Genomic DNA, 21,466 nt, shown 5'->3' on the forward strand with positions numbered 1-21,466 from the left:
GTTAAACCGGTCGCGTTTGGAGGCTGAACCGAGGGCAGGAAGTGCGGGCGGCTCCTCCCCGCGCGCTCCCGTCCTCCTCCTCCTCCTCGCCCATGTCCGATCCAAGATGGCCGGTAAGTGGGCGCGGGCGGGGGGCGGCACCGGGCAGCGCTGCCACGGACCGTCCTCACCGCCGCCCCTCGAACCAACCCCTCGGTGTCTCTTTTGTTTTTGTTCGTAGGGATCCCTTTGTATTTTGTGGATTTGCAGGATGACTTAGATGATTGTGAGTAACCGTTTTTTATTTTTCTGCCTCCCCGCTCAGGCCCTCCCCCGCCCCACGGCCCCGCTGTCACGCTCTTTTCACCTCTCCGTTTTTACCCCCGGACGGCTTTCGGGCGGTCTGACGGCTCGCGGGCCTTCCGAGGGATCGCCGTGCCGGCGGGGCGGCCCGCGTCGCTCTCGTCGCCGTGCTGAGGGGCGACGGGTCGGGACCGCCGAGCTGCGAGGCGGGGGGGGGGGGGCCGGGGGCGGCTTAAAGGATTGACTGTGCTGTTGTTGTGGCTGAAAGTTGGCCGGGGCCGTCTGGGGGGATTTTTGCTGTACTAATTCCGATGGGTGAGGCCTCTGAGAGCTTTGCTAAAGGCGCTGCGTTTTGTTTTTGGAGCATCTCCGAAGCGCAGACTTCGTTACTGTGTGCGCTACTGGGGCAGGGCGTGAAAGAAAATCCGCCTCGGTGCTGCTCTTAGCCGACACGAGCCCGTGTGTTTAGGTGAAGTGCCCTTCCTTGGGTGCCAGACGAGGCTGCAGCCCCCGGTCCGGAGTTGTGTCGTGGGGTCAGAGTTGTAGGAGTGCGGGGCAGCCTGGAGATAGCTGTGTCTCAGGAGATAAGGCTTCGGCTGCTGCTGGTTTGAACTAGAAAGCGGCTGGCACATAGGGTGGTTGGGATGCTGTGTTGAGTTTTCCATTAAAAAAAAAAAAGAAAACGGAAGCAGAATTTGTTTTGTTTGTGCACTGGTTTGTTTAGCATGTGAATTTTATTGTGAAACAGTGCTGGAAAATGTACAGCAGAAGGATAATTACAGAATAACTTTTCCTGAATCTTATCATTAGTGTTTAAACCCTGTTTAAAGAAGGTGATTTTGAGGAACAGCAGGAGAAACATTGGGTACAGAACATTGAAGTTCTTTACAGAGAAAGTGGTGAGGTGCTGGAACAGGCTGCCCAGAGGGGCTGTGGATGCCTCGACCCTGGAGGTGTTCAAGGCCAGGTTGGATGAGGCCCTGGGCAGCCTGGTCTGGTATTAAATGTGGAGGGTGGTGGCCCTGAATGTCGCAGGGGGGTTGGAGCTTCGTGATCCTTGAGGTCCCTTCCAACCCTGGCCATTCTGTGGGGTGTTAAAGAGGCTAAGTGTCCCCTGGCAAAGTGTGCAGGGATGTGGCCTCTGCAGGCAGGGAGGGGATCTTCCTATGGAACGTCATTAGCTGGTGCTGCTAACTGGTTTTGCTTTCAGTGCTTGAGGCTTCGCCCTTTTGGGTAGTAGGACAAAAAGTGTTCATTTGTATTTTGATAATATTTAGAAAATGTTGGGATTAACAGTATGCAAGATAGCTCATTTTGTTTTGTGTTTGTATCTGTAAGTGTATTACACATTGATATTTGTGCAGAGACTTAAATTGTAACGGTGTGAGTCTTATTGAATTGTAAATTATAATTAGAAATGGGGAAACCTTGGAGGGTAATACTTGTAGTACATGGGTTTTTTAGTACATAAGGATTTGGAGCCTTGTTAGTGCTATAAGGAGTTGTTATAAGTAGGTACTGGAGATTGCTGGTTACTGCAGTCAGTAAATGAAAGAAGGCCACACCAAGACCTTAAATGACAAAGCATGCGAGTTTTGAGCGGAATTTAGGTGAGAAAGATATCAGATGATGCATTTCATCTGTTCTGTAGAGCAGAATCAGTCTCACCTGAGTTTCTCTAACAGCCAGAGAGCTGCAACAGCACCTTATTTAAGACTTAGAAATATTCGATTCTTTCTACTCTAATTTAAAAAAAAAAAAAAGCAAACAAAAATCCTTTTCATAGTGCTAGCAAATGCTCAGCTATGTGAATTGATTGCATCAGTTGAATTGAATCCCATCATTGAATTGTTCCCAGTTCCATTTCTCTTTTTTTTCTGTCTGCAATAAAACAAAGATACTAGTGTGTCATCTGAGTTCTGTTTGCTGAGCATAAAGCACAAACAGCAGAAATAAGTGCAAATATCTCATAGCGTTTTGTGGGTTTGTCCTGGAGTTAGGCATTCATTCTCCATTAGTTTCCTCTATATATATATATACACTATCACAGGTGTTCTTCCAACACGTGGGATAGGCTTAGGTAGTTCAGTTGAGAGGGACCTGTAGAGCCCATCAGATCCATCTGTCTGACCACCTCAGGGCTGACCAGAAGTTCTTGTTTATAGCTGAGCAGATTTGAAGTTTTTTTGTTTCACTGGAAAGAAAGTGCTGAATAAATACTTCATTCACCTGTGAGCAAATATTATATACATTAGAAGTACCACCTTATTTTTTTCCATTTATTTACTGCTACCCTGTAGTCTAAACCTTGGAGCTATCTATAGCTGCTTCCTTTATGGGGAAAAAATTTGTGAGAGAAGTGGAAATGGGTTCTGCTGTGACTGTTCCGGGTATTGAGAGTGCATGCAAAAATTTCGAGTATTTAACTCTCTTCATCCTTAGTAAAAGTGGTTTACTCTGTTTTCCCTCAGGTCCTAGAAGCACTAATGTGTACTTAGCCAATTTAAATGAATAATAAAACTGCTCAACTAGTAAAGCTAATCCTAGGTGTAGCATTATGGTCAGGCTATAGAGATTTGTTTCACTATCATTTGACTTGGTAGGAATTCTGCTCAAAATGTATGAAGGGGCCAATAGTAAAATGGGCTGCTGAGTGCATTCATTTTTGAGTTGCTCTGTAGTTCAGTACAAGTGGGAACTAGATGAAGTTAATGGCAAGTGTGTTGGGTTTTCATTATTATTGTTTGTGTTGTTTTCAAGCCTCAGTGGATCCTTGCACAGCAGGTGGCTAGCCTCAAAAATCAGCTAGTGCAAGAGTGCTCAGTCTGTGTGCACTTCAAATATGTAATGCTGCAATTGTGCAGGCGTGGGGATGGGCAGAAATTGGTTTATGAGATGGGAAAGAGTTACAATCTCCAAAAGGAAATGTGCATCCACTCCTACAGCCTGTAGCTTCCTGCCAGCCCTCAGTCATACAGTGGGTTTGCTTTGAAGCAGGAAGTGCTGGTACCTTCAGACGAGCTTGGAGGGATCCCAGCATGTGGATAGATCAATCCCTATTAGCTCTGTGCAGTGTAAACTATCTACACTTGTGCAAATAAGTGATTTGAACCTGACAACTTCATGGTTGTTGTTTACGTGCTCTTAGAAATAATAATGGCCCCTTGAATGAAACTAAGGCTGCCATAAGAACGAGTATAAGAATGAGTAGCACGTGCTTCTGGTCAGGTAGCTGTGGGTTCTCTTTGTCTGTATACATTTTAAGTGGGAACAATTGGTCTAAACCCACAATTGTCGTCTTTTTGAGTTCCGTTGAGCTGTTGGTGGGAGCTTGTCTCCAACAAGTAGAGTTGCTCTGTCTTAAAATTGGAATAGGTTCCTTAGAAATGATGTCTTCAGAAATCCAGTCTGTTTTATTCTTTTGTTCCCCAGAGGACTGCGGCGTAATGTTTTGCCCTGAGTATGTCCAAATAATTTCTTTCTTTTTTTTTAATGACCTGTATTTCTGTGGAGAATGTTATGGCTTCAGTTTGCGTCTGATACAAGGAAACCATTTCCTACTCAAAGTAATGGATGTCTTCTGTGAGTTTGAAAGCAGTGTCTTCTATAGATTCAGTCCATTTAAGCATGTAAAGTGAAACCTGAGTATTAAATAATGGGAAATCAGTCATATGTATAAAATTGGACTTTCTCCTTGCGGGGAAAAAGCCAAGGCTTAGTGCCCCTGAGTAACAGATTATCATTTGTATAAAGATTTGTAGTGGATATTGATGCAGTTTAGAGCCAAAGTCCATCGCACCTGGTCTCAGATTAAGGGGTTCTTTAGAGAAGTGTTGGTGACAGAAAACCAGTGGTAAAGGATGGATAGAGTTGAAACTTCGTTGTACTGGTTAAGGTACAGCCACTGCAGTGCTGAAGAAATTGTTGTGTCGGGAACGCTGTGATTCTGTATATGCACCATTTAACCTCCTGGCAATTTGAGAGAGTATTATGAAATAATAACGACTTCTCTTTAGGGTGTGCAAAAGCTTTATACAGTCTGGGATGATGTATTTGGAAATACTTCAGTTTTTTATTTAACCAGAGTACTGAAGGGGTGGTTATGTAGGTCTTCACGTGCATATCTGTTAATCTGCTAAGTATGTCCTGTTCTTCCCCTTTTTGTAAGCAGGAGAAATTGATGCTATAAACGAAACTGTGTCTGGTTTGTTTATTTGTTTAGCCAATGGTTTGCTGTATATTTTGGTGGTACTTTTGGGGGTTGTTGTGTTGTTTGTTTTTTTTTTTTTAAACTTCCCCTCCCTGCAGACAGGAGTTCTCTGCCTATGGAAGCAGCCTGGAGTGCCTGGATTTTTTTATAGGCAGTTTCAAACACAGACCGTTTGGCTTGTCATTGTGCTTACGAATTATTACCAGTTTTGTGTTTTCTTTACCAATCTAAATACCTAATGTAATGTCTTGCCAAGTCAGGAACTGGCTTCTGTTTTACAGTGCTTGTCACTCCTAGCACATGTGCTGTTCTGAGACCTTGCATCTGAGAAGCAGTAGTGGCATGATTTGTGTTTAAGGAGTATCACACTTGCTGTTATTAGTGTGAACAAAGTCCGAATAATTCAGAAGCGTGCTTTGCTGGGAAAGTTTTAAACTGAGAAATATCAGCTACTCCAGTGCAGTATTTTCTGCCACTTCGATTGCTGTATGTGTTTCTATATGAAATGAGAGAAACTCTGTAGTTAATAATGTCTGCAGTAAAAGGCTCCCTTAGAAATGAGGTGAAGTTGAGGTGTTTTCTAGGCTACCAGCGTGATGTAGATGAGTGAGACCCATGACTTCAGTGAGAAAAAGGAGCCTCGGTAGCTTTGAAGCAGACAAGAGTTTGTGGGTTCAAAGCAATATGGTTTGGGATTTTGTCATTGCAAAAATTGCCATTTCTCGTAATGGGACTGATTCTTATTCTGAATTTGTCTGTTAGTTGGTGGCACGTAATTCTTTCACCTGAGCCCTCTTTAACATGCATGTAGTTAGCTCACTCAAGTTGCAATGTGAAATGTTTAAAGGGAGAGATATTATGACAGCTGAAATAGATTGCACTTCAAGGCTTGACTTTACAGCTCTGTACACAAGTGTTGCTCTGCACTTAGTTAGGCACAACTTAGAGATTTTTGTAAGCGGTTTTCAGTGATGCACAGTTTTGCTTTGAAGGATAGTTCTGAAAAAAGTGTTGGTGTAGGATATTTTGTATTCAGCATCTCTTGCTGACTTTTGTGTGATTTTTAAAATTGCTTTGTTTTGTTGTTCTGTTATACTTGTCTTTCAAGTTGGATTTGAAGATTATGGACCAGACTGTGATAGCATGAGGATAACAGCATTCTTAGACATTCCAGGACAGGACAATTTGACCCCACTGGCTCGTTTAGAAAAATATGCCTTCAGTGAAAATGTATTTAACAGGTAAGGATTCAACAGTTCTGCTGGAGTCTACTAGTGGATGTCAGGGGTTCACTACTTCTCTCATTATTTTGCTAAATTGAACATTTGCTTGAAAAACAAGCTGTTACAAAATACTTTCCATAAAAGGTAGTTTAATCTGTTGGTCGTTTAATGTCTTTGGACTCCATCTTTGTTTTGTTGGAGCCTGGCAAAATTGTGTACCTTGTATGTCTGAATGATCAGAGTAGATCTTGGTCTTGTGTTTTAGGGTTTCCATCTGGTTTTGCTAAGATCCTGCCATGTTCCACCCATGTTGTTGACAAGATACTAAGGCGATTAATATGTTGTCTGTTCACAGGCAGATTATCGCCAGAGGTCTTCTGGATGTCTTTCGAGATTTCAGCAGTAATGAGGAAGATTTCCTGACTGTAATGGAAATTGTGGTCAGGCTCTCTGAAGATGCAGGTTTGAATGTATTTATTTTAATTTTTGTAATTCTGGACCATGGTGATGTGTTGCGAGGTTATTCTATTTATTTCCTTCAGAAACCAGCAATCTCAGTGGTAACATTTCTGTATGTTTTGAGTCTTTTCATTTTAGTCCATTTTGTAAACGTTAGACCAAAATAAAATCCTGCCTTTTTCTTAAGGCTTTTAATTTTGAATTTCCTGATTTAGTTTTTGCTTTTTTTAATTGGTAGAGCCGACTGTACGTACAGAGCTGATGGAACAAATACCTCCAATTGCCATTTTTCTGCAAGAAAGTCGACCAAAATTCCCAACAGCGTTTTTTGAATACCTGATGCCCATAGTGGTGAGATATCTGACAGATGTGAACAATCAGGTAGGAAAAACAGGCTGTGTGAGTGAAATATCTGGAAATTGTGTTGTGGTTTGGTAATCCTGAAGCACGAGAAAAAAGGCAATAAGGAATTCCCTGTTAATTGATATCCAGTTCTTCTGTAGCACTTTGTATTTATTGAATGCAGCACAATTTACTATGGAAGTCTGAATATATGCATTTTTTCTTACTTCCCTTAGTGGGGAACTTGCAGGATTTACCTAATGGCATATTGACATTGTGTTACTGGAGTCATGGCTTCTGAATTCTGACTTACACTTCAGATTTTGGCTTCTCACAATGTGATGCAAGGGCATCTAACAATTAGATTAACATTTAATATTTATTATTAATTATTTATAGTGCTAAACTTTTTTTTTAAAAAAACAACTTTTAACTTTTTTTTTTTTTTTTTTTTTTTTTTCCTCTTTCTTTAACCTTGTACCTTTGTGTTCTACAGAAGCATACCTCTTGTAGCTCTCACATCAGTAAATGTTGTTTTTACAGCTGTAGACTTCTGTTTGTTCACATTAACAGGTTAGAAAAGCAGGTCAAGAAGCACTGCTCATACTTTTGGAACAAGATCTTGTTTCTCAGAGTGACATTGAAAACAAAGTGTGTCCAATTCTGTTGGACCTCTCTGCTCCTGACAGTGATGATGAGTATAAAGTGGAAGCTGTGAATGTGAGTGAACTTGAAAGAGAGCTTGTATCTTTACCTTGTTAGGCTTTTCTTTAATTGCTTTTTTTTCTATTTTTTTTATCAGTGTTGTTATAAAGCCCTTTTGGAATGTATTTGTGACAGCTTTTGTGCAGTACTTTAATAAGCCTAAGAGCTCTACAGTAATCATGGAACCTAAACTTTCTATGCCATCGCTATTGCAGTTTGTTGTATTTCTCTGTTTATGATAATTTGCTCAGTTGCAAATTGCAGAAGTGCTGTAGTGATATAGTTGAAGCTGGAACCACAGCTTGTCTGTTAAGCTGTTAGATCTTGAATCTGTAAGTTTGTTAGTTATTTGTAATGTTGAACACTGTTGGAAAAACATAAATTCTCAAAGGATTTGGGCAAGGTCAGGACTTGATACCTTATATTGAGAGATTTAAAAAACACAAGTAATTTTTAGGAGCAGTTTGGGACTTTGCTTATAAGCTTTCTAATTTTCTTGTCCTTCCTCATATTCTCTTCTTCATTTCAGATAATCTGTAAAATGGCTTCTATGCTGAGCAGAACAACAGTTGAGCACTTGCTACTTCCTCGTTTTTGTGAACTTTGTAGTGATGGGAAATTGTTTCAAGTCCGAAAGGTTGGTGTATTTTCAACTGAAAGAATTTGTGTATATGTAGTTATTCAAATGCCTACTTGAAGAATTAAATTATAACTTTTGCTGATGAAATTTGAAAGATTCTTAGAAGAATGCTTTCCAGTTTTTGGAATGGCTGTAGTTTCTGAAGTTCAGTAAAGAAATAGGTAACAGTCCTTTGGGAATAGCAAGCCTGGGACCATTTAATAATTTTTCACAACCAATACTTAAACCACCATGGTCAGTTCTTCAAAACCAGAAATTCAGAAGGAGTAGATATTTGAGAGATTCATCCTATATTATTGAACAGAGAAGTCTCAGAAGTGTGAGATTTATTCTAAGTTATGATCAAGTACAAAGGAAATTCATACTATGAAGTCTTAAAATAGTTCAGTAGATTTAAAGGTCACTTAGAACTTCAGTTTGGACCCTAATGTAAGCTGTGGTTGTTGGAATGTGACCTGTGTTAGACCATTATAATTCTGACTTACATTAAATAAATCAGACATTAATGGAGGCCCATGTTAATTGATTTTAGATTTCAGCTACTTCTTTTGCATCATGAATGAATGTCCTATCCTGCCTTAATTATAGAATTTGTAAGTTACTGCCCTGTAAATGGCACCAACTTGAGACCTTGGTTAAACTTTGCTTCAGCAAAGCGCTTAAGCCAGCAAAGAGAGTTCTATCAGTGCACCTAAGTCCTGACCCTCATATCATGTTTTAGTCTGCTTTATTTTTGACAGCTGAAGTTCCAAGTCATTAAACTTCCAGTAGGCTTGTTGGGCCCTTTTAATTATTACTGAAGCAGATGAAACTCTTCACAATGCAGAGTACTTTTCACTATTGATTTCAGAGACATGTGGCTTACGGAAGCCTGCTCTATCGAGTCTTTATCTGGGGTGAGCTAATGTTACAGGATGTAGTTACATGGCTGAAATTTGAATAGTCAAATGTGCAGTTGTTACTGGGCGTAAGTGGTGAAGTTCATGATGAAACTAAAGCACTTGAAAAGTCCAGAATGTTGTTACTGACTTTTTTTTCTTCAGATTTGTGCGGCTAATTTTGGTGACATTTGTAATGCAGTCGGGCAAGAAGCCACAGAAAGACTTCTGGTATGTTGGGAAAAAATAAAAAATAAAAATCCAAATCCATTTACAACGCATGTATTTATCAGTTCAAAAAGTTGAATAATGAGGTCTTTTCTTGTAATCTATGTTGATGCATTTTTGAAATGGTTTTGTATAAGGCTTGATTGCAATTGTATGTCAGAACTGGAATTGAGCAGAAATAAACAGCTCTTGTTTTTCAGAATGTTTTTAAATATAATTGGTGGCTCATATGTATACTTTTGAACTACTGACTTTCTTTTCCCTGAACTAGATGAACAATCAAGTTATAATTATAAATGGCTAACTTTTCCTGAAATTATATTTTCCAGTACATGTAGTTATACATAAAGCCCTAATAAAAGTAAATGGGAAATATATATTAACTGAAGAAACAGGGGAAAAACTACTTTTAACCTGTCCTCACTCATCTGTTCTGTGAGTTTTCGTCGTCTCCAGTTCCAAAGAAATATACTGATAGTAAGTTACTACAGTCTTTGCTTAGTCTTTAATTTGTCTTGGTTTTGCTTATTTTTGGCAGATTCCCAAGTTCTTTGAGCTTTGTTCTGATAGTGTTTGGGGCATGAGAAAAGCTTGTGCTGAATGCTTTATGGCAGTGTCTTACACCACATCCCCAGAGGTCCGCAGGAGCAAACTGTCCCCACTCTTCATCAGTCTTATTAGTGACACTTGTAGATGGGTAAGTAACTCGCTTTGTCACTGGTGCGTCCCCCCAGGCAGATCATACACAAATAATGAGCAAGTCAGAGGCACACTGTAAGTTCTCCACACAAAATTTGCTAGGGTAAGACTCTAATCTAGTAAAATTTAAGCTTCTCTAAAAAGATTTTTAACTTGCTTTACCTCTTTTGTTACTATGAAAGAAAATTGATAGAAATTCTAAGTGTAGTCTTCAGAGAATAGGTTGCTTTTGTTAAATGTGTTCTTTGAAGTCTGCACTGAGACCCTTACCATGTTTGTAGATGCATGTTTAATATTCCAGCATTCTTTTTATAGATGCCACTTATTTGTTAATTGGTTATTTTTGGTATTAAATGAAGCTGTTGTAGTAAGAAACAACTTCAAGCCTAATTTTATTTTAAGCATTAGCTCTACAGGAGTTGCACGAATCCTGAATGTTGTCTTTCTCCTACACCAGGTTCGTCAAGCAGCTTTTCAGTCTCTTGGCCCTTTTATTTCCACTTTTGCAAATCCGTCAAGTGCTGGACTCTACATCCGAGAAGATGGGACACTGAGCATCCGGCCATCAGCACAAGATGTAAATTCCAATTCCTGCCAACCAAGCAACAACGTGACTGTAATTGCCTCTACTGCAAATGCTGCATCATGCAGGTAAAATCATGGGAAAGATGTCCTGTAGGGGAAGGGAGAAATAAGAAGGTAATTCTTTTAGTTGTTGCTTGGGGTAAAAATCTTGAAAATAGTTCCAGGAAAGGAATGAAATACGAAGTCTTGCATGTACGTCTGAGTGTAGCCACATTATTAAAGTGTAATTGATGTTTATGGCTTCAAAGGAAGATAAAGGGAAAACTGGTGAAATAAAGCATAGTACTAACATATTTTCTGTCTTTCTGCAGAGAAAATAAGCTTCTGTAGTTGAAACTATTTTTCTGAAGTATTTCACTGAGGAATTACTGTTATAGATATTTTATATGGATAACTGTGTGTTTGTTATCAGTTTGGAACAACCAATGGAAATCAAATCAGAGTCATCAACTGAGGAGACTTCAGCTGAAGTTAATGTGCCAGTCTCTGTTGAGAACCTCAGTAGAGACACGTGGGAAGCAAGTTCAGATTGCTGTATGAGTTCTGGAGAAGATCTGTCTAGATTGCCTCAGGATGATGGAGTTGTTGCTGGTGTGGAAGTCGCTAAGGACATCAATTTTCCAGCAGTTACCTCAAGGCTACAGTGTTCTGAGGATGTATTTAATACTTTTCTCTACTGGCGGCCTCCGCTGCCTGATATAAGTCAGGAGCTGGAGTTGCTTCAGTTCAAGACTGAGAAGCACAAAGACAGCTGCTCAGGGCCGTGTAATAACTGCGTTGCTAGCAGTGAAATAAAAAAGGTTCTGGAAAGCTTACAGGAGCACATAGATGATCCAGATGTTCAAGGTGAGACTAACAAAGAAAATAACATTTTTTCCCAGTAGATCCTCACCTTTACAAAAATCTTTGGCTGCTTTTTGGTGGTGATGACATCGGTCATCCTTAATCAAGTTTCTCATTCCACTGAATCTCTCAAGTGTTGCAGTGAATTAGCTTGTAAATATGCCTTTTATCAATTCTTCTGTTTCCCTAATTTCCAAAGTATTCTACTATTCTTCTCCTTTAAATTATCCTCTGTTGTGTCTTGAAGCTGCTTGCTGTAGGCATGTGGAAATACAGCTACTGTGGTTTTTTGCATTCTGAACAATTAGTAACTTCCTGTTCATAGAAGCAGTGCACTGTAACAGTACAGTTTGTCCACATTAACTGGTGATACTGGTCAGTGGTAAACCTGACCTTTTATTTTCCATCTACTTCTGCTAACCAGTTTAGAAGTGGTGTGATTAATTTCCTTCCCTAGCTAGAATTTTTTAATAATGTTTTTAAATGCATATTCAGCTGCCTGGAGAAGGCATTAAAAATTCAAGAATATTAAAAATAATTTGTATTAATATGTTTGACGTGGTGAGGAATGGGATGTGAGCTGGTATGCTGTGATACTTCATGAGGATTTTCAGAAATGTCTTTCAGTAGTAGAAATTAGTAGATGTTTCTGTTGAAAACATAAATTAAGAGCAACAATTTGGATGTATTAAAGTGGAGATTTTGTGGAAGAGTAATTGGCCTTTCAAATATCAAGTGTTTGCATGTTTATGTGAAGCTTAGTTTGGACTTTTTTTATTCCTTCAGATTAAGTAATTACAAGTTTAATTCTTTTAAGTGCAGAAAGGAGACTGAATGGTATCTTTTGCTTTATACAGCTCAGGTCCAAGTGTTGTCTGCTGCTCTCAGAGCTGCTCAGTTTGATTCTGTTGGGGATTGTGAGACCAGAAAAATGGAAGAGAGCAGTGGTGAACTTCAGAACCAAACCATTTCAGATCAAACAGCTGTTTCAGATGCAACCTGTAACCAGGTGGAGGAAGGCACTCTTTCATCCTCTATGACCCAAGATAGCATCAGTGAGCAGCCCACTACCAGTGTACTGAAAAGCACGGTAAGTATGTGTTGTGCTTTGTGGCTGATAGGAATTCTTACCAGCTGAAGTAGTGTTTTTATGTAGACAGTGACATCGACCCAATTCTGGCCTATAGGCCCTTAAGTATTGCTACCAAAATAAAACTATTGAGGGTTATTATTTCTGTGTACTCACAGAGAACCTGGGAGGTAAAACTTTGTGGTAACCCTGAAGGGTTTTTCATATGAAACATATCAAGTACAGTCTCAGTTCTTCCTGCGATAAATTTAAAATCTTTTTATCTTCATGTGGAAGGCTGAATTAGATGGGACATCTACACAGTTCCTGGTACACACACAATTTCTTGATCACAATGTACACATTGCAGAATTATTTGTGCCTTAATAGTATTTCTGATAATAATTTTGAATAAAGGAAGAATAAAATAAAAAAAAAAAACCAGCTTCATTTGTGAACAAAAGCTGTACTTAAAACTGTACAAACAAAATTGTACCAACAAACGAAAACTTAAAAAGACCAACATCCAAACTGTGTGATCTTTTAAGACTCCCTGTGGTTTTGGCCTTTTAAACCTTTTAATTCTTTCAGTTTTCATATTTGGAGGAAGATGTGTGATTTTTTTTTTGTTTGTTTTTCTTTTTGTTTTTCCAAAAGTTACACATTTATCATATTGATTTAGTGAAGCAACTGCTCTGCTACCTTGCTTAATCTTTAATTTCAGTTCAAGAATAAAAAATGTAGTAAAAGTAGCCATTCAAACTCTGAATGAATGTTAGTTTACTGCATTAAAATACCTTTGTTTTTATAAGTAAATCTAACTACCGTTCCCCTTTTTGTTATTGCAGCCTTAATAGTGTTTGTCTTTAGTATTCAACCGTTATCTTTTTTGCACTTGTACAAACACTGAGCAAGGCTTTGCCTGTACAAGGTTTTGTTTACAAAAGGCTGTTTTGTATCTGAATTGCGTTGTTCTTGGTGTGATGCTTTGAAATATTGCAAATGGTGCTAAGGCTGTCTGATTTCATTGCCTAGAATGTCCTTCTGCAGGACTCAGAACAACACAGAGGAACCAGTGTATTCTTAAAGAAAGAACAGGAGAATCATCCTCCGTTTGAAGACGACAAATCAAAGTTACAGGTAACTGAAATACCACCTGCTTTAGCTGAGTTCATCTTATCCTTAATACAGCATTAGCTTTTGCAGTTGTAAAATATGAAGAAATGCTCTGAGCATTTAAGGAGAAATTTATTTTAAATCTGAAAACTAGAAAAATAGTTTCTGGTAAACAAGTTTAAGTGCTGCCTACTGGGTAGAGGCAATCTGCAACAAAAGTAGGAGTTAACTATACTTTTCACTGGATTTATTGTTTGTATTCAGTGAAGAATGTATTTTCAGTTTGATTCAATGTAGCATGTTGATAAAGTAATATTTATTGTTCATTACTGAATGGTGTATTTTAATGGGAAGACAAATTAGTCGTTTACAGTGAAGCTAACCCACAAAACAGGGTTGCTGTTGTTTTAATTTAGGTGCCAACTAATTGGTAGCAAGACAATACTGTAGTACAACAGGAATGTTTTCTTACTGATTTTTAAATTAAAGGAAAATGTGTGTTTCTCATGTGCTCTCTTGCTTTACAGGATATCATACCTCAACCTTTACTTGACCAGTACTTGTCCATGACTGACCCTGCTCGTGCCCAGACGGTTGATACTGAAATAGCCAAGCACTGTGCATACAGTCTTCCTGGAGTGGCCTTAACGCTGGGCAGGCAAAACTGGCACTGCTTGAAAGATACCTATGAGACCCTGGCCTCAGATGTGCAGGTAAAAAACAAAACAAGTACCACAACCAAGCAAAACCAAACAAATGAAAAAGTTGTCTCCAACCAGAGTTTTGAGTAGCTTTTTATTTTTTTGGTTTGCTGCGCTGAAGTTATAATAGACTTTCTTGTAAGTGATAGACTAAAAATAAAAAAGTCAGAATTTAAATCAGTCCATAAATGTAATTGGCACTTCCTACTGCTGTGCAGCTTGCTTCAATTGTTCTGCTCTCTCAGTCCCTCACATGGGTGCCTTTGAAAGCTTTGTTTAGTTTTCTGATGATTGTGCCTAATCTATATCAATTCTTAAACTGTTTGCAGTGGAAAGTACGTCGGACATTGGCTTTCTCTATACATGAGCTGGCAGTTATTCTGGGGGATCAGCTAACAGCTGCTGATCTGGTGCCAATTTTCAATGGTTTCCTGAAAGATCTCGATGAAGTGCGCATTGGTGTCCTTAAACATCTCTATGATTTTCTAAAGGTAGGAAAGCATAAAAGCTAATGTAATTTCTCAAGAAACCATAATTGAGTGGAAAAAAAGGGTGTTTTAGTTAGAGATACAGGCATCAATATCTAATTGTAAAAGCTAAAGTCTGTGCTATACTGCCACTTCTCTCTTATAACCCAGTAAAATATCAAAACTGAAAACTTCTGTAAACGTGGTTGTAAAAGCTCCTGATACAGGGAAAGAATTAGTACTTTGAGAGAAGGGAGCAAATGTTTGTGGTCTGCTGCACAGTAAGCAAAGATCCGTAGTTTTTGGTTGGTAATTGTTATGCCTAGAGATGGTGCTTTGTCAGATGTCCTTGCAGAAGGGAAGATTTGTGTGGGTTTGTTTTGTTGGTTTGTTTTTCTTTTTTGATATCTTTGTCTGGCCTGTCCAGGTAGTTGGCTGGTTATGCACAATTTGCAGTAAATATCCTGTGGATGACCTTGCTTTCAAGTGGGAAAAGACACACAGATGTTAATAGAGAAATTCAGCAGAGTTTTTAACTTGAGTAGTTTCATGGTAATATTGCTTTTTTTCAGTTACTTCATGCGGACAAAAGACGAGAATATCTTTACCAGCTTCAAGAATTTGTGGTGACTGATAACAGCAGGAACTGGAGGTTTCGTTATGAGTTGGCAGAGTATGGGAACTTTCATGTACATTACTAACTTGGAAATGGATTATTATGCTAAGGAGTTAGTGGATATTAATCCTAATTAGCATTTTTTTCTTTCTTAAATGCAAATTGTGTTGTAATTGAGCACAATAGAAGCTTGAATACCTGTCACATATCAAAGTGGAGATCTGATTTGCCTGTAGCTTCTGAAATAAGACAATCTGATAGATGCTACTCAGTGAGGTTTCAGATTTTACTCAGTTCTGGACTGACTGTAAAGTTAAGGAAATGTATTAGAAAAATGATTCTGTGTGTTTGCTATCCTGCAGATAGGTAACCTATTGTTAGAAGCATTATTCAGTTGGTATTTGGGGATATAGTTGAGATAGTGAAGTCTCCCAATTCTTCAGTTCTTTTTCTTGCAAACCTTATTGATAACTGATATATCCAAAGAATGTTTGTAAACTGTTTGCAGCTGAAAACTGGTCTTTCTATTTATCTCACTGCTTTGTTTGTGATATTGAGGATGTAATCTCCCTTTGTAGTTTAACTCAAGAAACTAAATCTTGCTGTGGTGCAGTTCTGTTGTACAGCGGTCCTCTGACATCTAGTGGAGACTGCTGTTACTTTGTGGTTGATTTGTTGATGGCTGCAGTAATGTAGTTGGTGTGACTGAAGTGAGCTCTGTGCAGTTTCCTAAATTAAATCATTTTCTGAAACATAGCCTTAATTTTCTGTAGAAATCTGTCATTTTTAGGTTGCAGTAAGGTAGCTGATAGTGGCCTGAAGTTGTGAAGAAACTTCTCATTCTGCTTCAATTTGTAGTTTTTGTTATTTTGATGCATTTGGACAGCTGGTTTGGGTAGAAGTTTCTTTTGCACTGCTTCACTGAATAAAGCATGTGCCTCTTTTGATACGTGTATGTACCTTTCTAAAGAGAAGATCTGTTCAAGTGCTTCATAATAACCACAGTAATTTCAAGGCTCCAAGTGAGTCTTCCTTACCTCTAACAGTCGGTGTTGAAGCAGGTTAGTGGTGCACTTGTGTGACCCAATTGCTTCTTTGTTTCAGGCAGCTAATCCTGATACTGGAACTCTACAATCCCAATGATGTCTATGATTACTTAAGACATATTGCACTAACTCTCTGCTCTGATAAAGTTTCAGAAGTTCGGTGGATCTCCTTCAAACTGGTTAGTTTTTGTTTATCTTCACTTATGCTTTCTCTGCAGAAGTCTTATCTCCAGAATAAACATAATAATTTATTAAATTCTGTAAGCAGAGCTGATTATGCTGTATATGCTTGTTTTCTCTTTGTAAGATTGAAATACAACAATCTCCTTTTCCTCAGGGCTACAACATGTTTCATTTCTTTTTTTTTCATCTCCTCTCCTTTGCTCACAGGTTGTAGCAATACTGCAGAAGTTCTATGCAAACAATGCAAGTGCACTGGGATTAAATTTCATTAATGAACTCGTAGTGAGGTTTCGCCACTGCTCCAAGTGGGTTGGAAGACAAGCTTTTGCCTTCATTTGTCAGGTTGGAATTTTCATTGTGTGGTTAAATGTAAATCAACTTTGGAACCAGTTTGAGGCTTTCCAATAATGTAGTCAAAGCTGAAATCCAAAATTTCTTAAAATTCTGTACGTTGGTCTGGCCTTGGCAATAGTGAATGGCTGTCCAGTTTTGAAACTGTTGCCTCTGTTGTGCTATGCCTCCTGCTGGAAAAACTGATCCTTGTCTTTTCTGGCATCCTTGTAGCTGAGATGGGAAATAAGTCCTAGTATGATAACATTCTGTAATACCTCCTTTGACTTTGCTTGGACAAGAGATTACATGGACTTTTTTGAATGTTCAGGCAAAATTAAGGACAAGATAGGAAAGAGTGACAAAAACAGTCTTTTTAACACAGCTTTTGCTCTTATTTTTTGCTTTTATCTTGTAGGCTGTGGTAGAAGAAGAATGTATGCCTGTTGATCAGTTTGTTGAACACTTACTGCCCAGTCTTTTAAGTCTTGCTTCGGATCCTGTGCCAAACGTAAGGGTTCTGCTTGCCAAGGCTCTGAGGCAGACATTATTGGAGAAAGGTATGGTCTCTAACTTCCTCTCAAAGGTCCATGTCTCATGAATGTTGTCCTTCATCTGCCAATGCAGTTACTCATAAATTGGCCAGCTTGACTGGTAAAAACTTATTTAGTTCTGTTCATACTGAAAGCACGATGATACATTGCAATCTGGGATATTGCACTTAAATCTATATTCCTAAATCAGAATTTACACATGTATAACACTGTCTTTTTTGACTTGAAGTGGTTGTTCATCATCCATAAGGGGCTGTAAATTGGCAGGGATAATCCATCAAGTGCAGTCCTTCATCCACTAGGGGGCAGTTACATACTTGCTTAAGGCAGGAAGTAGCTCTGTTACTCCCTGTTACTGCATGTATTTATTTTTGGTATCTGTAATGCTTACAGCAAATATTTTTTTTATTTCAAAATTTTAAACATCATCTTAGTTACTCTTGCTTTATTTCATGCATTTATTTTGAATTAAGTATATTTTCATTTGATAATTCAAATGAAGCTGTACCTCTTTCTGAAACGGTTTGCTTTGTTTTTGTCTCAAGGTAACAATTGTAGTAGGAGATAATGTCGTTTTCTGTGCTGCTATGATTTTTCACTATTATCATTCCTTGGAAAACAAAAAAAGACTGATTTCTGGTTAATCAAAGCAAGGCACAGAAATTTCCTCTGTTTTTTCTCATTTAAAGTTATGGTGAGTGTTTTCTGAAACACTGTATAGCTGCAGCTTCCTGAGCCTCTTTCTGTTTGCTGATATGCTTCCATTTAGGAACTAGAAATTCTTCATGTACCTAATAAGATAAATAAGAAGCTGCATATTTTTATCAGTTTCCTTAGCTTGCTGTAATGTCTCTACAGAGTCTATAAATGAGATGAGAGACCCCCATGTATTTTCAGCTTCCTCGGTATTTCTGTGCTGTGTATGCCCTGTGGTTTAAAAGGTTCTTTTTGGCTTTGATTAAAATTCTCATTTTCTCCCTTATTCCAGCTTATTTTAAGAGTGTTGGCAATCCTCACCTAGAAGCTGCAGAGGAGACTATTCAAGCTTTGCAGTCTGACAGAGATCAAGATGTGTCCTTCTTTGCTACCATAAAACTAAGGCAAAACAACATGGACAGTTCTCCCACTGAGAAACAAAACTAGTGTGTTCTTCTCCAGTAAGCTCTGAACATCAGAATTATTATTTGCACAGCATTCATGGTTAGTATGAATAAGGTGGACAAACAAAAACTACTTCTTGCCTTCTTGAGTTAAAAAGGGCCTATTGAGAATTGCCATCATCTTCATTCCATGACTACTTTCCATCTACAACTGTTTTTCTACCTTTGTTTTTGACCAATTCATTTTTGGGTCTTTTTTTCTTCACAAATGTGGCTGGTAACTGCAGGCTAGGTCACAATTTGCTGTTGTCAGTTCTTACACATAGTTTATGTTCTCAGTAATTAGAAATCACTTTTTTTTTTTTAACAAAACAATTCCAGTAGTTGCTTGCTATAAGCTTGCAATATTTTCTAAACCTTGCAACTTCATTATAGCAAATTTACCTGAAGATATTATTTTCTCAGTTTTATTGTAGCTTTTGTATTGTTTCAAGTATTGCATTTTGTTTTAACTGGAGGAATTGTATATATGTAAATAGCTCTTAATTTTTAACAAAAAAAAGATGAAGAATTTTTTTCTGTATCAGTGGAAAAAAGCTCAATCATTTCATTTTATGAAGTAGTTATTCTGCTGGAGGTAAAGCACGGTTCATTTTTACTTAATATAATGTGATATTTTTCAAAGCACAGAGCTCTGACATTTTTGTGACTTTTCTGTTACTTTATTACTAAACTGTACTCTTACAGGTGTTAACGCTGCTCCTGTTACTGCTGGTGCTTGTAGCTGTAGAGACTGTTAATGTCTCAAACTGAAAATTACTCATTCCATCCTAGTGAAGTTCCCTTCAGCTAAAGGATTCAGTTCTTACTACACGTTAGTATCTTTGGAAGGATATCACAGGATTTTATCTATCTAGGTATTATCTAGGCTCTTTTACAGGTCTCTTTCATTTGAAAAGCACTGTGAAGTGGGCCAACGTTCAGATCCCCATCAGCCTGTTACTTTTTTTGTAAGATGTAGAGGACATCTAAGTTCTGGAGAAACTCCAAATCGTAAGTGTTCAGGGTAAAGGTGTTAATTCAGTTTGCTCTAGAACTTTTGTTTATTATATGGTAAGTGTAGAGGCAGACAACAGGTGTAGGCTGCTGAGATCCTTAGGCTTGAGCAGGACGTGCCTTTTGTTGATTTAGGTCTTTCAGAAGACAATATACAGATGGAACAAAATTGCATTAATCTGACAGCTTCTGACTAGTTTGCAGAATTACAAAGCTGATAATTCTTGGTGGATGCTGTCTTCTGTTATGCTCCAAACCTACGTTACCCCCGTAGGGCCTGAAACAAAAAGAGGTTTATTTTTTTTTTGGTTTGGTTTGGTAGTTTGTCTTGTTCAAGAGGAAAAAGTTCTCAATACTAGAAAAATGGTTTCATGTAATAAGTTACTTTGTGTACCCATTAATTTGTTGTCAGTAGACCTGTGGAGATATTTCTGTCCTCTTATTTCACTTCTTTAAATTATTTTTTAAGATGTGGCATGTCTGAGATGCAGAGTCCAGCTGAGGAACCTACTTGCTGTATTTTTTAAGGGTACAGTTTTGTATCAGTTTGTCTAACTAGTCTTGTATTATAATGTACAGTATTTGTAATAAATTGTTTTCTTGTGAGTTCGCAATACTTTTGGAAAATAAAGGCAGAAATGTACCATTGCCATCACTGCTCTTACAGAAACAGCATAAGCTGTAAGTTCTGCAGCATTCTACAATTAATTTTTTACAATTTTTTTTAATAATTTTAACTGGTTCTACAGACTTTTTATGATTGCAATTTCTTAACAAAGATTATTCAAGTTAATTTTTTCTAGTTCTAATATCTTTTTCTAATGCTGGCTTTATATTGGTATTTTATAACAGTTCAAATTTTCTAAGGCCTTTCTGAGAAGGTTTTACTTCTGTTTTTCTATTACCAGCTCACTAAATTTCTCAGCACTGATCAAAATTTTTGTGTGTATATGTAAGTATGTTTGTAATGTACATGAAGTTGAGCATTGACACAGCCCAGGTCTCTGTTAGATAATGTTTTGTCACCTTGCAATAATCCACTGAAAAACACACAAGCTTTTGTGTTTTGGCATGTTTGATTAGTATTCATCAAGAATTTTTAGTTAGAATATATATATACATATATATATGAACAATAAGCCACCATCTGTAGAAGTTCACTAAAAACTAAATACAGATCTTTGTTTTTGACAGTATTTAATACCTCTCTAGCTCTGAAAATCACATCTGTTCCAAATGGTAAGATTTCATTTGGAGCATTCAAAAATCTGTTTGAACTCTACAGTTGCATGCACTAATGGAGGACACCGTAGCTTTTGGGAGTGTCTTTTTTTCTTTTTGTATGACAAGGTGCAGGTCTGTTGATGCAGGTTTACCCTTTGCAAGGTTTGCCTTTTTGTTGCAATTTTCTACTAGAAATGATTTCAGCATGACTAAAGACTGCACTTTACATCTTGTTCTGGACAAATGTATACAGTGATGAGTAAAGCTGTGTGTTAGCATACAATCCTCTGGGTTTAAATTATGCAAAAAAAAAAAAGTATGTATTTTAAAAGCCAGACGAAACAAAGTGAGTTAATCCACTTCCACAAAAACAGTATGAATATCACTTTAAAGCATTTCTAGCTAAGGAACATGAAAATAATGTTAGTGGGTGCAATATTGCTTGACTGTTACAGGAAATCATCAAGCACTTGTAATCCAAAGCATGTTAGTCATGTTGCTTGGAATTCAAACTCACTGGTATCTTACGTATGATGTACACTTGGCATCTGTGGGGATGCTGCCCTAGTGGCAGCTGTGACTGTACACAGTGTTGTTTAGAACCCAGTTAATGGAGGCACTCTGGAAGTGTCATTCATTTGTCAGAATAGAGAATCTATGTAACTTTCTATTTGTATTTATCTCAATAAAATCTGTGACTGTTTTATAAATCAGCTTGTAACTGACTTTTGTCATTAGTGGAATAAGAATGTGTTCCTTTGGTTACTGAAAATCTCCCTGTCGTAAGTGCAATCATCTCTTTAAACCAGTGTCTTTTGGAATTCATCATGATGTGTGATAAAAAATCCATTAGATGTCCGTAGATTTGAAGCAGCTTTCGGCACTTACTCCTCAAAGCAAGCATGCCAGC

General features: G+C 38.0%; 1 protein-coding gene across 3 annotated transcripts; it reads left to right on the top strand.

Moving 5' to 3' along the window:
• On the top strand, positions 1–21,266 carry LOC122187459 (serine/threonine-protein phosphatase 4 regulatory subunit 1-like). 3 transcript variants are annotated; one of them, XM_042884973.1, is made up of 20 exons: positions 1–113; positions 221–265; positions 5,601–5,733; positions 6,071–6,177; positions 6,413–6,555; positions 7,090–7,236; positions 7,751–7,858; positions 8,905–8,970; positions 9,506–9,664; positions 10,124–10,317; positions 10,664–11,097; positions 11,952–12,184; positions 13,214–13,303; positions 13,807–13,992; positions 14,310–14,471; positions 15,020–15,120; positions 16,168–16,288; positions 16,500–16,634; positions 17,041–17,182; positions 18,165–21,266. In XM_042884973.1, exons 1-20 carry the CDS (start codon positions 107–109, stop codon positions 18,317–18,319), a joined length of 2,868 nt encoding a protein of 955 aa, XP_042740907.1. In that variant the 5' UTR covers positions 1–106; the 3' UTR covers positions 18,320–21,266. The 3 variants fall into 3 exon arrangements, with proteins under 3 accessions (XP_042740907.1, XP_042740905.1, XP_042740908.1); XM_042884971.1 differs by having other exon boundaries at positions 2–113; positions 13,199–13,303; XM_042884974.1 differs by lacking the exon at positions 221–265 and having other exon boundaries at positions 3–113; positions 13,199–13,303.
• Positions 21,267–21,466: the final 200 nt, after the last annotated feature.

This window comes from Lagopus leucura, unplaced genomic scaffold (genome assembly GCF_019238085.1).
Source record: "Lagopus leucura isolate 7727_CA_CO unplaced genomic scaffold, USGS_WTPT01 Super-Scaffold_100047, whole genome shotgun sequence".
Classification (NCBI taxonomy): domain Eukaryota; kingdom Metazoa; phylum Chordata; class Aves; order Galliformes; family Phasianidae; genus Lagopus; species Lagopus leucura.